At 36.9% G+C, this 17,203-nt stretch overlaps 1 protein-coding gene across 1 annotated transcript in view; it reads left to right on the top strand.

The window, feature by feature from the left end:
• The window catches only part of SYN2 (synapsin II), a 193,362-nt gene that overhangs the window by 163,551 nt on the left and 12,608 nt on the right, over positions 1 to 17,203 (top strand). The window contains exon 11 of the mRNA XM_072420996.1: positions 7,383 to 7,443. Within this exon, the coding sequence (XP_072277097.1) occupies positions 7,383 to 7,443 (61 nt within the window). The remainder of the gene's footprint in view (positions 1 to 7,382; positions 7,444 to 17,203) is intronic.

The following is a 17,203-nucleotide window of genomic DNA, read 5'->3' as shown; positions in this document are numbered from 1 at the left end:
TTTTTATGTCACTTCTGTTCTTATAAAACTTTTGGGATGAAAAAAAAAAAAAGGCACAGACAGCAAATAATACAAACTGACAATTCAAATCTGGAACTGGGCTACTTTCATATTAAAAAAAGATTTACCAGCAGGTGGAGTCATAAGCCCAATGTTGGCACATCTTGAATTTGTCATTCTAACATTTATTACCCATAACAATTCACAATACCCAAATATGGGTACACAAACATTTATGGGCAGGAAAAAAGCTATTAACAGAAAATATATGAAAAACAACAATAAAAAGTATGTAAATCCCTCTGATTTAATACTTTATAGGTGTCATTCACCTTCAATATAGTTTATTGAGACAGGTGGGGCAATGATAGCATGCCAAATATTTTTCGGTAATTAAGTATAACTTAGAAAGTGTCCGACCAAGGTGAGAACAACTTCCAGGTTGTAATGATAAATGAGAGAAATTGTGGGCAGACAGCAGACTTTGTAATGTATGCATGGATGTGATGTCAATCAATATGAGAGTGCTTGTAGTCATATTTTCAGGGGTAACCCATTATTGAGGTGCCTCATGGCAGAGCTGCTATTACTGGTACACTTTATTATTTCTTTAACAGTTATTTTATAAAAATATTATCTGTTACATGTGCAATATTTACCACTGGGGGATGCTGTGCAGCCATTCATACTGTAAGACACAAAACAGCTATGTTTATTGCAATCTTTTACACCCAAATAAAAGTATTTATCTCTTTCTGTAGAATTATGTTCAAATAACTGCATTAAGCTGTGTAGATAATATATGAAATACACGAGTAACTATAGAAATGCCTCTACCATTGAAATTGTCCCCATTTTTTAATTAACACTTCTATGTTAATAGAAGAGTAACAGTTTGGAACAGTTTGAATTACATAGTTAATAATATCTAGCAATCCTGTATATCATTGTATTGTCCTATGACAGTATTCTTAAGGGGTCTGTTTATAAAGAATTCTTCATTGGTGTGATTTCTAAATATGATTTGCACTGTGCTTGATTCTGGATATTGAAGCAAGGAAAATTGAATTCATTCTAGTTAATGGGAAAGATAAAGGGCCTAGCTATAAAGGGATAAAATTGCATCATATAGGCACACACCACCCAATGATCCAAGGTAGGAGCGAAGATGATTAGTTATCATGCATTAAGTGATTATATTTTTTTTATGATTTGAAAGTAAAAGTATTGCAGTAATGTGTGTTTTATAATACATTATGTCAACCTGCAGTAATACACGACTGTCCTATTCTGCTTGCTCCTACTTTCTGCTCATCTAAAAGAGCACTCAAAACCAATTTATTCAAACTTGCCTATCCATCTTCTTTCTTTTAAAGTCCTACTTACCACCACTACATATCTCTCCATCCTATTTTGTGTTACTTCCCCCACCTCTTCGATTGTATGCTGTTTAGGGCGCTGTCTGTCATTGCAACCTTTATTTATTGTACAGCACTGTGTAATATATTGGTGGCTTTATATATGCTGTTCATTAATAATTATAATAATATTAATAATATAATTAATGGGTAATATTACAAATAGGTAACTTTGTGTCTGTGTAGAATGATGTGGTAGCATTAATTTTAAATTGATCCCCAATGCACAAATACAATAGGTGCCAACAAACCTGCTACAACACACCACAATACAAAGTAAAAAAATACTGCTTGCCATGCTTTGGCAGCCCATTCTTGCAGAGCTCGCTGGCATATTAGTACACGTGCTATGTGATGCATAAACACGATGACTTAGTAAAGACTTCCCGAAATTGCAGGCAGAATGAACCTATTAAATCTAATCTGCTTTAGTATGTTTGAGATAATTATGCAATGTAGGAAAAACACAGATATAATTGACGCTTACGGTTGATTTTAAATGATAAGGAAATTTTCAAACAGCAATTTGCAAACATTTACTTTATCCCTTCCCACTGAGTTTACCTATTCCACCCTCCTTCTCATCTACCAACATACCACCACAATGTTTACCCACAGATATCTTTTCGTCATTGCCTGTACATGTTCGGAAGAACTGTATGGGGAACTCTATGGAGCTTTACGTTGCATGGATCCAGGGACCCAGACTCGGCATTTAGTAAAAGTACTGCTCATCATCTCTAACTCGTAATAATTCTAGTACATATAGGCAATCCTCTTACACCACAGGAATTCTCCCCTCACTAATAATTTATTTCCCATTCTCTTAGTAGATGTAACATCTACTAATCTCTTGGTGGAAGGATTACTCATTATTGTGCCTGTTACACTCCACCATATCAGCATTTCCCTCCAGGTCACCACTGTACCTCCACTCCCCATCCATCCTATGCACACAGAACTGAAATAACAGTATTCAGTCAATCCCGGGATAAGCTAAATGGGTCAGTGTTGCTTTCTTTCTCACAGTCACTGTACCTGTGGGTCTGGTTGGATTAAGCAGGTTCAAAGTTCCAGTCTCTGCCTCCCTGGTGCCTGGTAGACTGAGGGTGGGCTGTACTACCCTGGCTCGATGGTACTCAGTAAGTTCCTCAAACCCCTTTTATCGACCACACTGCTGTCTGCTCCTCCATGGGGTTTTGTCTTCCCTGCTTCTCTGTGGCATCCAATCTCTTTGTCTCTGATTACATAGTAGGATAGGTTGAAAAAAGACATAAGTTTATCAAGTTCAACCACTAGGGAAATAAACATATCCCAGATATAAAACCCTATAGGACATAGTTGGTCCAGAGGAAGGCAAAAAAACCCCCTGGTACAATTTGCTCCACCATGGGAAAAAAATTCCTTCCTGATCCCATGAGGCAATCGGATGTCTCTGGATCAACAGTCACTGTTATCTTTACTTTAAATCCTTAATCCCCAGTTATATTCTGTGCTTCTAGAAATCATCCAACTTTTTCTTCAAGCAATCTATAATAGTTGCTGAAACTACTTCCTGAGGGAGCCGATTCCACATTGTCACAGACCTTACAGTGAAGAATGCCTTCCTTATCCGGAGCTTAAACTTCTTTTCCTCCAGACACAAAGAGCGCCCTCTTGTTCTATAGTTAGTGAGGTTTAGCTCTGTGGCCACTGATCTGACCAATCCAAATCTTTCCTGCAAAACAAAAATGTAAAGGAAAACCCCTGTTTGATGAGGACACACAAAATTGGTAGATACTACTTTTCCATATGCTTGTCTGCGCCAGTGCGTTAACATTTGGCAGAATGCCACTAACATTGAGTTATATGCCTGTTCTTTTGGAACTTCATCAAAGTCAAAACCTTTGCAATGATTAGGCAACATTACTTAACCTCTTGAGCGATTCACTTCTGTCCGGGTTTATATATCTAAAAGCAGCAAAAACTTTGTCTTTCATGAAAATGTATTTTACAGTATGAAATAGTAGTATGAGTATAATAAAATATGAAACACAAAATCATTTCAAATAAATATTAAAAAATAAACTTTTCAAACTTTAATATACTCATACTATTATATTATACTGTAAAATAAATTTTCATGAAAGACAATATACCGCTTTTAGACATATAAATCTAGCGTATTGCATTCAATACAGGTTTTTTGTATTGAATGCAATACAAAACCATTTGAAATTCCTGCCGGGCCCCTAGCCATATCCGTACGCACAACGTCTTTCGGAACTCCCAGCGGAAGGCCAGAACAGTCCCTAGGGGACAGATTGAGGAAGAGGATGCGGCCAGAGGATGGGATTGGATGAGCAGGACGCTGGAGGATGCAGATGGGACCAGGTAAGTCCTAATTTATTATTTTTTTTAGCTACCCCGGGTGTGGCTTGGGGTTACCGCCATCAGCTGTTTTTTTTTTTTTCCCCCGAGCCACACTTGGGGTTACCGCCTAATAAGTTAATGACCTTCATGCTTTATTTTTTCTGTAGCAATAATTTAAAGCTGGAAGCACGTTAATAAACGATAATAACCAACCACATGTGAATCCAAATTCAGAATGCCCATTCAAAACCTGATTCATCTAGTGAACACAGAAGACCTGTTCAACATTTAAATTGAATGATAATATGAAAAATATTACTTATCAATTTACAGTATTTTATGTCCACTCTTTAGATATGTACACATGGTGGATGACTGTCGCCAGAGACAAATACATTTTTCTAATCTTCTCAGGAAAATCTAGCATGTCCATAGCAGTTCCTCAATGGTATTCAGTGATTCCCCATGGCAGACCACTAAACAACTAGGCATGGATGAAGACCTTCATATCGTATAGAAGAGGACGCAGAGGTGCGCCTCCCACTAGTCCTCCCCATTCCAAAGAACTGTACAGATCTGTGTGTAACGCACTTGTTCGTTCTATTGTCACTGGAAATGGTCTACAAAGTCTAGAAGGTTTTACACCCTTAAATCTTCTCCGGGTCCACTTCTACCCTTTTTGGTTTTCACTTTACTACAGTCATTCATACAGGATTTTTTGCTGAAGATTGTGATTGGAAAGTAAAATAGTCCGTACATTTTGGACATACTGTACTCTGCAATTCAGGAAAACTTGATTGGTTAACAGTATTTTTGAGTTCTCTCCCACTCTGAATTCAGATTTACAGGGGAATACATGCAGCTAGTACAATCGCCATATACTGATATACTATTGATCGTGATTTCACATGCATTGAGGTAATAGGCTTGAATTACTAAAGGAATATAGGCTGTTCACTTGTTAAGTTGAATTATCCCCTTGCATGGATTGGTTCACTTAGCCTAGCAAATGAAGCTCACTGTCCAATCATGTGCAAGCAATTTTTTTTTTTTTTTAGATTTCCTGGAGCGTGATTGGGCATTTCTTACATAGTGGATTATCCCTTGCAGATGGAGAGCCTAATTTACTTTAGTAATTCACCTCCAGCATGTTTCTCTGATACCTATTTTCCTTACATGTCAGAAAGTTGAATCACTTACAACAGGCTTTCATAATGTTTTTACCTTGCAGAGGTACCCCTGAATTATTTTTTATGTTTTGCATAACCCCTGCTAAAATTGTTCCATTGGGGTTCAATGGGAAAAATACCCCTTACATTGGTAACATTGGAATATCCCTTTGCACTGGTGGTCAAAATGCCATCCTTATGATCAATTAAAAAGTGTTGGCCCTAGAAATATGCAGGCACCATCAAATGGCGGCTCAATCAGCAACGGGCTTTAATATCTCTGTTAATCCAGATAAATTCTATTTGCACTTGAAAGGTTACAGCAATAGGTGAGAATTCTTCATGCAGGAATTATAATGGGGATTTTACTAACAGAGTCAATGGGCCTGATTTATTAAAGCTCTCCAAGGTTGGAGAAAATACACTTCAGTGAAGCTGGGTGATCCAACGAACCTGGAATGGATTTCCTAAAAGTCATTTGCTATTTGCTAGCAAATGTTTTGAATCCTGGACCAGATCCATTCCAATTTTACTGGATCACCCAGCTTCACTGATGAGAGTATATCCTCTCCAGCCTTGGAGAGCTTTAATAAATCAAGCCCCATGAGAGGTTTAAGGAGCTAGAAAATGATTTATACCTCTGGAATTTTAACAAAATTGTTTTGTTAGGTAACATACTGCCTCTTTAAAATGTTTCAGCCAAACTCAGTTTAAGTTTTTGCAGGCAAACAGACTAGAGAAATGTTGGCTACTCAGTAACTAGTCCCTGGATCTGTTTTTTTACCATGACTTCAATCATTTCATATTACCTGATGTTGTAAAAAGGATTTAGATTTGACACTATACATTTTATTTAGTTAATAAATACCGAAATACTTGCAGTTTTGTGAAGCTACTGTTCACTACCTGCTATGTGTTTAGAGGAACGCAATCGTAGAGGCTTGAATGATATCCCGTGACACTGCTGTTGTGTAAATAGACTGTCATTTTACCTTATGTGCTAAAGTCCAACCAGAATGATTTACACCATTAAAATGGAAATAGGAACAGTGTGGGTGAGCTTTTGCAATAATCAAAGTATGCACAGCACACAATTACCTCCTTTTTTGTGCTCCTGTAATAATGGGCCTAGGATCTTTTCTCCACTGCATTACTCTCAGCCTCCATTTATGCAGCTAACTCCTCCGGGTTCACTGCTACCCTCTTTGTTTTTTGGGCGACCACTACTGATAGAACTCCTGCATGGGCATCTCCAGCATCTTGGTCTTTTCTTCATAATGCAGGTATCATTAAATGAAGAATAAACTATCATGGGAGAACATGGGTGATCCAGTAAACCTGGAACAGATTTGTTCAAACTCTTATGCTATTAGTCCATTCCAGGTTTGCTGAGTTCTTCCATGATATTTCATCTTCTCCAGTCTTGGAGCTTTAATAAATGAGGCCCAGTGCTTGATATTGTTCTAAGAAGTTCGTATGTGAAACCAGCAAGTCAGAGCTTCTGATCTCCATACTTTTTTTAAAGTTTTACTAAAGTTGTTAGATCAACATGACTTTATTTTCAGAAGAAGAATTTAGAAATAGGTTTTCTTTAACCCCCCTGGTGGTAATCCCGAGTGTGACTTGAAGTGGTTTTTATATGCTAAAATCAGTAATCTCGAGTCACACTCGGGGTCGCTTAAAACATAAAAAAACCCACTTACCTTGTTCCGCTGGCCTCCCCTGGCGTCCTGCTGGTCCCCACAGCTTCTCGGGAAACGTCTTCTTTCTTCGATCTTCACCCGGCATGTGCAGAGATGATCTCGGGGGTTTCCCGGTGATGTCAGTGCGGGCGGGATTCAATACAAAAGAGCTATATTGAGTCTAATACAAAGAAATCTTCATAAAATATATATATATATTATATATATATATATATATTATATATGCTACTGTACAGTTACATGTTACATGTCTATTTATTTTTTTAACTATTTTTTAACAGCTTTTTGTGTTTTTTTAATTTAAAGTGTGTTATAAAATATATTTTATATTGGACATATTTCGGTGAGTTATGCCTAAGAATTATACGCCTACAATGTAAAATAAATTTCCATGCAAAAAAAAAAGGAACGCTTTTTGCATGGAAATAAGAACAGAATTAGAATGCTAGGGAGGTTATTATATCCTGGGAGCAAGGAGGTGGCATGCTTTCCTATAGTCCATGGGGCTTGTGAACCTTTCCTTTTCCTCTAAAAGGTGTTTTTAAGTCATACGGCAGCCAGATGTATTATGCTTATGCTTGGCAACCCAAAAAAAAGAAGGAAAAAAACAAAAAAATAACTTAAAAATACTTACTTTTTTGTTTCAATGCTAAATATTTACTCCATGTGTGATAAGTGTGAATGCATAACTGAGACTAAAACCCTAAATCTAACAGTTGTTTCTCATTTCTATTTTGCAGAGTGGAATGATGAAAGAATCTGAGCAGAGCAAGATTCCAGCCCAACGACCTCCACCTCAAGGTTGTTTGCAGTACATTCTCGACTGTAATGGCGTTGCAGTAGGACCAAAGCAAGCCCAGGCTGTGTGAGGGGTTGTTGAAGAGGGAGTCTAGCCAAACAAAAAAAATATATCCTAAATTTTGTGCAGTTCTTGCCATGTTTCAGTGCTGCCCTGGACTGTGTTTTTCTATGCAGTGTCCCCTCTTTCTGTCTAGTCCGTCTCTACCTTCTGTCTGCTCCTGTGATGCTAACTTCTCTATTTCCATTAATCTTGTGATTCCAAGCTGATGTTAATAGTATACACAGAATTGTGCCTCTTTCAAGTCCAACCTGACTGTTTATTATGACTTTTTTTTAATGTTTTGTGGGGAATAATACCTGACTCCAATTTCATAACTTGAGTGTGCGTGCGTATGAGAAGACGACCATTTGCATGACATGGTTAGGAAGCCCCGTTCATTATAAATACAGGCTCTCCATGAATCATTCGATTCTGGAACTTTTTTAATTTTATAGAACTCACTGTTATTGTATTTGTAGGCATGGGTAGACATAGTAAACATGGACTTTAGTACCGTCTGTTCTGTGACTTCATAAAACAACGTTCTCATGCAGGTGTGTGTACAGTATTTTTTTTAGCAATCTCGTGTAAGTGTGATTTGCACGGATAGGCCACTAGTGCAATATTTGTGAACAAGTGTATATTGTTACTTTGTATTCCATATTTTTGTCCTATCTTGTTTGGCTTTGTAGGAGCACTGAGCAAGCGATCAAACATTCCTATAGCTAAGAGATTGTGAGCTCTTCACATTATTTTATTTGTCGTCAGGCTGAAATGTAAATACGACTGAGAAGTTCCGATTATATATGTTGACTTCTCTTACTTGTATCTCTCAATAGCCATAACGTGTGAAGTGACTCACATTTTTAGCTTAGCACTACCCAAAGAGGCAATAGGCAATCATGCTGCTCTTGGAGAAATTGATGGCTACAGCTGTTACTGCCTTCAGTTTTGTGTCGGTCCAGAGACTATAGTTTCTTTGAAAGAGTCAACAAATAGGTACATATATAGAATGGTGAACCACACCACTACTTCTAAATTGAATGTGTCATGGAATGAGTAACTGCGGATATTTTTACACATATATATCTGACTACACCTCATTCCTATTTCCAGTGTGCAATATTCACGTTTTCAGAATGGATATTGCTTTGTTGTCTGAGACAACAGAGACAGCACACTACATGTTATAGATTTATTTGTTTGCTAAATGGAATGTAGGATTACATTTTATTGCTAGTGTGAGTTGTGTGCTTAGTGCAAGTTCATTTGTCAGCTGATGCTGTTGTTTCGTCAATGTGATCACCAGTTAAACGCTTTTAATGATCACTTGACTAGAAAGGGTTTAGACACCCAGCCATTAGAAGGATTGGCTGCTAGCAGATGGACTGCACACGTCCTCCAGTCCTCAAATCCCTAAATCCATTTACCATATATTTATTGTTTACTGTATAAAATAATATTATATTTGTATATTAAATATATTTAACTTATATTTATTGTACTGAAAAAAGAGAGAAAGAGAGCCCCCAAATTGTGGTGGCAGCTTTTATGTGGCAAACAATTGGACTTTTCGTTAAATGCATGTGGCACTCCTTTCTTTCAAGAAATCTACTTTAGATTTGAGCTATGAATGCCTCTAGTAGTCAGGCTGATGAGTTGAGAGCCACCTCTATCATTTTAAATAGAAAAAAAATATTTTACTATCAAAAGTCTAGTGTCCCATCTACTGTTACCTGGATGATAATTATTGAGGATTAATGGAAATGTTTATGGATTATGACAAATGTCATCTAGGAAGGACATTCCACATATTTGCATGTTGGTGGCCAATAGGTATGTGGACACTTAAGCATCAATTTTATATTGAGCATGTTGGACATCCCATTCTAGAACTTTTGACGTAATTATTCAGTTGGTCCCCCTTTGTGGCTATAATGGCCCAACTTTACAGAGAAGGCTTTTTACAAGATTTTGGAGTGTGTCTGTGGGAATGTGTACCCATTCAGCCCCATGAGTATTTGTATGTTGGACAAAAGGACCTGGCTTGAATTCGATGATCCAGTATATACCAAAGGTGTTCAGTAGGGTTGAGGTCAGGGCTTAATGACCTGTCACGTTCCTTTTCACCAAACTCATCAAATCATGTCTTTATTAAGTGGCTTTGTTCACAGAGGCACAGTTATGATAGAACAGAAAAAAGTCCCCCCTTTCCTCCTAAAACGATTGCTAAAATGTTGGACCCATTTAAAAAAAACCATATAGTGTGCATTCATCCATGTGGATGAATTGAACTGTGGAAGTTAAACACTATCTCCTGCCTAATGCTCCCATTCCCCCATATTCACCTAAAATACATTTTATTTTCTTTCACATGGTAGGTAGTGGTATAAAAATGTACACAGCCTCATCCTTTTTTTTTTGCCTAAGACCGCACTACTATATGTTTATACCAAAGCAACAGTCTCAGCATGCAGAGCGGGCAAGAGATGATGGCATGAAATCAATGACCCAACTGGTACCGATAGAGGGTGCAACAGACAATACGGTGAAGTAGGGGCTAGCTAGGGTGACGTTTGGCACTCAGGCTTTTGAAAACTAGATTTTTGGTACTGTTTGTTCGGCACCATGTCTTTGACTTGCTTGATTGGGTCTATAGCGCACTAGCGCTCTAGGCATCCCTTTTTTTTGCTTGTTATTCCTTTTGTTTATAGTCATACATTGGTCATTTGAGATTTAATTTTTGTGAGTCAAAATTCATTTCACTGTTTGTATCACAATTGTATCACTTTGTTAAATGTCACTTTTGCTTGCTGTCATTCTATTGCCTCATTAAAAGGCCTACCTCTTAACAACAACATCTAAGGGCTGATATCACTGTCCGGTGGAAGATTTTTTGACACTTCTGCTAGAACCACACTCGTTCCCCACCCAAATATTGAAAATCAGGGAGCATGAGATACTAAAACGGGCTTGAGGAATACAATTGTTTGAGCTCACTGTACAACAAAGATCATCTCACCTATTGCTGTTGTGCCTGGAATGCCTAATAATTTGTGATTGTAGATTCCATCACTGCGGTATAGGGTTAGTTGCACCAAATCGGATGACTCAGTTATGTCTGGGTGCTGGTATTATTTGTGTATAAGAATTGTGGAAGACCACAGCAAGGAGCTCACCCCTTGAATGTCCTGGATCTCTTTTATCTGCTTTACAGACATAAATTATCCTGCTCATATCCTAATGCAAGTATCACCCTGACAGGTCAAGCTAGAACGACAGGGACTGAGTAGTATGTCACTTGCTAACCAGACAGGGATGGTTTTTGACAAAATGGGGCCCTGGGAAAATATGAATTGGGGGCCCTCAATACACTTAATATGGCAGCTGCTTGAGTCATACCATTTTGTCAGTTGGGGCCCTGAAGAAGCAAGGAGCTTGGGAAATTCCCCAATTATCCAAATCTTTGAACTGACCCTGTAAACAGATGAAACAAAAGGGCTACCTACTGTATAAACCATACAGAATGTAGCAAACTGCTGCTACCTGTTTCCTGCAAAGCTGTAGGTTGTTCAATAGGATGTTGTTTGTCCTATGTGTTAAAGTTGGGAAGCCTTCTCTTTTGGCATGCAATTTTAGTACTTTAAGCTGCTAAAAAATTACCCATTTAGCTTTTATTCAGGATTCCACTGTAGAACCGCTACCAGCGGGAGCATACGTTGGGGTGATCTCTCTGGTGTAGGTCCATGTAAGTGACTGAACCTACTAGTTAGTACTGGTAACTGAGTTATCTGTTTTGGGGCAGATTTATATTTTAACAGCTGTATCAGGTTTATTTTGGTAAGTGAAACATTACTATTGCCATTAAATAGTGAGATTTTTATATGTTGCTCAAATCTGTGCATGCTTGTCGTGTGCGAGTTCCACTGCCCGCCCGTTATTGTTCAGTGTATGCCATTGGCAGGAGTCAAAAAAAGCCAAGATGGGGAAAGCTAGTTCTCTATAAGAGGGTGTTATTTTCTATCTTATATAAATCTATGGACTGCTGCTGGTAACATTTGAGAATATATTTCTGGCATGTAAGCATGTTTCAGTGCAGTGTTGTGGGAAGCAGACCAGCTGTCTTAAAATGTAGATTCATGTACTTTTCTTTTTAGTAAAAGGAATTGTTTTTTTTGTTTCTGTTCGTTAGGTTTATTTTGTACAAAGCCAGTTGTGTGACACCGAGTACATGATGGATGTTTGACTGCAGTGATTAATGTGAAATATCTTGTACAGCTTAATGTGCAATAAAGGAAATGATATCTGCCTTCAGTGTATAGTTTCTGGACTGTCAATATACTAAAATTCTCTATTAGGTAACAGCACACATTTTGCCTATTCACATGTCATGCACAAAAAAAATTAAATGTCGCCCTTATGATTTTGCCCTCCAATCTACTTTTGGTTGGCTGACTATAGAGTGTGTTAAATGCTTGTGGATTGATACAGATAATTACGCATCTGTAAAGAAGCACATGATTGTATTGAATGTAAACCAGCATCAAAAGACAACTTAGACTAGAATTAAAACACAAATATTTTTTAAACACTGACCTGAAAACTCCAACCAACAATTAATTTATTGAATAAAGTATCCTAAAGAGGATCGAGTCACTTATTCTGCTCTGTTAAGTAGTGAGGGTGTAGATGTAGATTTAGATTAAATCCATACAGTTTATAAGCAATACTGTTACCTGTTTAAAGCAGGCATATTAAAAGTTTGTCTTCATTTCCGAGAGAATTGAAGAAATTATCGAGCTCTTCTAGCATGACCCAACTTGTCTTTGCTTTCTTTAACCTTTCTTATTTGCCGGAAAGCATTATGAATTGCCCACAGTGTCCCTTAAGATGTCCTCCATTTATAGTATTGTTGTCCTCTAGATTGCACTGCAGGTTGAATGCTTATTTGTAACTTGCAATTGTAAAACCCCCATAGGTACTGAAGTGGAGGTTTCCATCGTGTTTGATCTCAATAGGGTAATGCACAGGTTGGTTATTTCCATTGACATTGAAAATCCACTTTTATATTATCAAGCAAATATAAAGAATTAAGAAATAATAATTCCAGGGCCACATCCCCAATCAAGACAACGATAAAGGTGGAGATTCAAACATTTGGAACTTTTAAGGCCAATTCATTCAGGTTTATAAATTAAAATGAATAAAAATCTTTTATTAAATACAATATTTCATAACACTGATAACTACATAAAAGTACACCACAATAATAGATATCTCCTGTAAGGACACCAAATTTGATGGTTCAATTGTCAACGCGTTTCACAGAGTTTAAGTCTGCTTCCTCAGGACAGACAAGGAGATCTGTGGTTTTAACAAATGAATATACAATCAATATTTTAATATTTAATTGAATCAAATTTTTTTTCAAATATAATGAACCTAAAAAAGAAAGCTTTCATGACCGTTGCTGTTTCAAATATATTATTATTGACCAAGAACTAACATGCAGCATGAGTTAGAGTATGAACTCCCTATATGTATGCAGGTTCCAGGCCAGCATCTCAGACAACAAGGAAGTATTTTCAGGGGATCAGCAATGATAGAAAACGTTTTGTTTAGATGTCCAAAGGTTGGAAATAGATGTGAACACAAACATTTCATAGTTTGTAAATCCAATGGATTATGCTTGTCCCTCCAACCAAGCTGGCCTAGGTACTGCTTTAACTAAAATGGAAGGCCCACTGGCACTCCCTGGGGACCCTTACCCAACCACCTTCTCTAAGTAGATAAAAAAATGTACCTAAAAAAACATTTAGAATTATATCCCATCTTCAACAGTACTGGGCATGCCATTACCATTAATCCAGTCCATACCAAGAAATTAAAGTTCAAATATTGTGGCTGTTCTATATTCTGCAGGAATCTTTCCAGAAGGACTGTGACTTCATCCTTGCCTAGGTGCTGTGGGTGGGGTAAGGTGAGTATACTTCCAAATTTAGTAGGGAGAGGAGTTCCAGAGAGAAATTGTGGAAGTTTCATTTTATTTAAAAGGAACCTGTGACCAGGCTATGATTATTTAAGTATTTTCATACTTTCATATGAAGGTTTAAAGAGAGTCCTTACCCACCTCCTTCTGTAGGCACTGTGGTTCAATTCATCATCAAACATTTATAACAGAAACAATTAAGCTTTTAGTTGTTCTCTCAGCAGCTCAGTTTAACTTATTTAGAATACTTAAGTCCAGTATGTACTTAGATCCATAGCCTAGTCATAGATCACCTGAACTTTGGTGGTCAATAAAAAGGAGCTTTTTAGAAACAAATATTTTATTCCCTGGCACCGCCACACAAGGAGATGGTGTATGTGGCCAAGCTTCATTGGTATCACCTTTTACAGGCCTTGTTCTATGCGAATTCCATAACTACTAAAAAGTTTACTTCTTCTAAAATACGATTTAATGGGAAACTAAACAAAGAAATGCAAAAAAACACATGAAAATTGGGTAAGTTTAACCAACACAATCCAATGGAATAGATGTTCTTCTTAATCTGTTACAACAATAATGTCTGATGGATAAACGTTAGTTTAGTTTTTGACTATTATATTTAGATCTTTTGGTTTGTACAATGAACATTATCAATTGTATTCCTCATCACCCATGGGGTTTAAGAATACACTAAACCATTACTGATAAAATTAGCAGAATGGTGTACTAAAGGGCAAATAAAACACTGACATGATGCATTTGGCTACCTGATACGGAGTCTATCACAAACCCCCACTTTTACCCCATCCCACCCAGCAATATGTATTCATGTCTCTGATAAAGAAAAGTTTTCAGCATAATTTCAAGAGTTGAGAAGACAAACAAGGTGCATAAGATAACTGAAATATGCTTGTCATGTGCAGCTATAAATACTATCTGCTTAAACTGCTGTTTTCAACAGCCTTTCAATTTCTGTGAGGTCTGTTCATAAAGCTGTGAATCTGACAATCACAAAATATTCTCAAATGAAGAATCTCCCAAGTCGTGTTTTTTAAGTGATTGATTCTCCGCCAGAGAATATTTAGTGATGGTGAAAAATCCTACTTTGAATAGCAGTGATTGATTTCCCCACCAGAGAAAGTTTGGTGAATGTCAGATTCACTTTCTTTTTTATAAATATCCTCCGATAACAGTAGTCCTAATTATACAGGAGAACTTAAGAGACGCACAGCAAATCTGTTTTTGTTTCAGAATTCATCAGACAACATTTTCAAACAATTGTACATGGTGAAAGTTATAAACCAATTGAATTTGATTGTTTAGAAAAGCATTTTTTGAATGAAATAGATCTTATAAAATCAGACAGGACTAATTCATCAGCAGAGACTTGACCAGTTTTTGGTGTTTTTATGTCTGCTGGCTTGGGTGTACATACAAAACATATATAATTTAGCTCTTACAGGTAAGTTACTGAGGATAGAACCTGTTCTGGTGAAACTGTATTTAAATTTTATTTATCAAAGGTTTTGTTTATTAGTGACCAGAAAAAAATGTAATTTTTTTTTTTCTTTGCTGAAAAATATATATCTATATGCCAAAATTATGACATGGTTGATGACTAATATGGGGTTAAGATAAACTCTTTTAAATGTGTTTTACTTTGTTATTTGTAAGGTCATACTGTCCTTGACTGTACATTCTTAGCATATTTAAGGGCCAACAAATTCAAATTCACAATTTTCCAATAAATATAAAACTATACTTTAATAATAAACATTAAAATCATCTAGGATCTGTTTGGGCAGCATGCAGGCAGAGATTGTCACCATGAAATAATATAGGTAAACTTCATACTGGATAAAACGGAAAATAAATACAAAGCTTTGAGAATAATTGATCATTAGTTGAGAAATATTCCAAGTGCTGCTGTCTGTGTTCGGTACGACCCATTTGGGTGAGGTTCCACGTGCTACAAACATCGGATGTCCCCGTTCTTTTCCTGAAGAAGCAGAATTAGTCAGTGAAATGCGTCGATACATACAGGGTGTACTGTGTTTAGTATGCACGTTTTTATTCCAGTTTGGTAATGATTTTAATGTTATTTATTAAAGTATAATGTTTTATATTTTTTAGATAATTGTGGGTTTTGAATTTGTTGGCATTTAATGTCCCATTGTTGAATGAAATGTTATAGATTTTGATGTATATTGTCTCGTACTAGGGATGTGGCCTTGATATATGAAATAGGCTGGATTATATACTTCTAATATCCTTAGCAGAATAGTTTAAACTTCATCTAGAACAATATGTTTAGTTTCCAGTATGGTGGGGAAGAGTTTGGGAGATCCATCTAAACTTTTATACTTCTCCATGACACAAAAGTAAAGGGGAATCTTCTAATGAGCAACAACTGTTAAAGAAGGCATTGCCCCTCAGTATGGGGAGCTTTTACTTTCTGTTAAATCTCTGGGAGATAAATTATAACACTTCCCCACTCTTTCCACAAACTAAATGTTAATTTCCTATCTGGTAAGTCTGTCCCAAACCTGGCAATTTAAACTAGGTATGTAATGCAAAAAACATACGCAAGATTGCTGTTAAAGTCAGGGTTGACCCTAGTGGCCCTTATCTTTGCAATTGTGTTTCAGTGCTGAATAAAAAGAATAAAGCCCTTGCTATCAAACTGAACCTTCACAAGCAGCACTCTTTCAGGAGCAGCATACAAAAGTATAAATCGGCCTTTCTCAAACCTTTTTTTTTCTCCAGAGGAACCCTAAAATAATTTACAGGTCTCGGGGAACCCCGGCTAAAATGTATGATTTAGGGGTCATTGGGAAATCCCATATATTGTTGGTTAATGTGAAGGGTGCCACCCTTCTAGACAGCTATAAAGATGATTCGTGTCATTCATGTGGATCTCCCACGTCACATTATACCCAGAACTATGTAGGAACTGTATTAAAAAGAAGCACAGACAGCCACAACTCAAGGAACTCCTTGTAGCTTCTGAAAGAACCCTAGAGTTCCATGGAACCCTGGTTGAGAATGGCTGGTATAAATTAATTCTACCAATATACTTTAAATTAGAATAGTATCATGCATAGGATACATCAAAAAGACAACCCCTTCTTGCAGCCCTATGAATAATATTTGCTGGTTTTTAATACAGATTAGAAGAAGGCTGTTGGCTATCTTGTTAGGCTGGAAATGGAAGGATCAAAAAAGAGTTTAGTAAATGTAAACTTTAGGTATCAAATGAAGGAGAAGAGAAAAAAGCAGGGTTTTTGGCACAAAAAGTGCCCCCCTATGGCCAAAGTGATACTGTTTAGACCACAAGAAGCTATTGTGGCCTATTCTGAACCTGTTATGTTCTGTATTATTATTACATATTGAATATATACAATTACACTGTTTGTGCCTAAATCCCTGCTTTTTTCTCTTCTCTTTCATTTGATACCTTACTAAATAAGGGTTGGCACCTAGTTCTTTAAGAACCAATACTTACCACCACCAACACGTATAATGCAAAAGTAAACTTTACTATGGCCCTGACTTTACTAATGGTTCTTATATGGGATTTTCACTGAAAGTAACCTCTGCCTTTGCATTTTGTCATTGCATCGGTTTAAATTGCCATTATTGATGAAGCACGGTGGAATCAGTAGTCTGTTGGGCTGAAGTTATTTCATCTTCCATACTCACTCTCAGTCTTGCCTTTCATTCTGGATTTT

The sequence above is a fragment of the Pyxicephalus adspersus genome, chromosome 8 (genome assembly GCF_032062135.1).
Source record: "Pyxicephalus adspersus chromosome 8, UCB_Pads_2.0, whole genome shotgun sequence".
NCBI lineage: Eukaryota > Metazoa > Chordata > Amphibia > Anura > Pyxicephalidae > Pyxicephalus > Pyxicephalus adspersus.
Note: the sequence above shows the minus strand (reverse complement) of the source record. Positions and strands in the feature narration are given on the sequence as shown.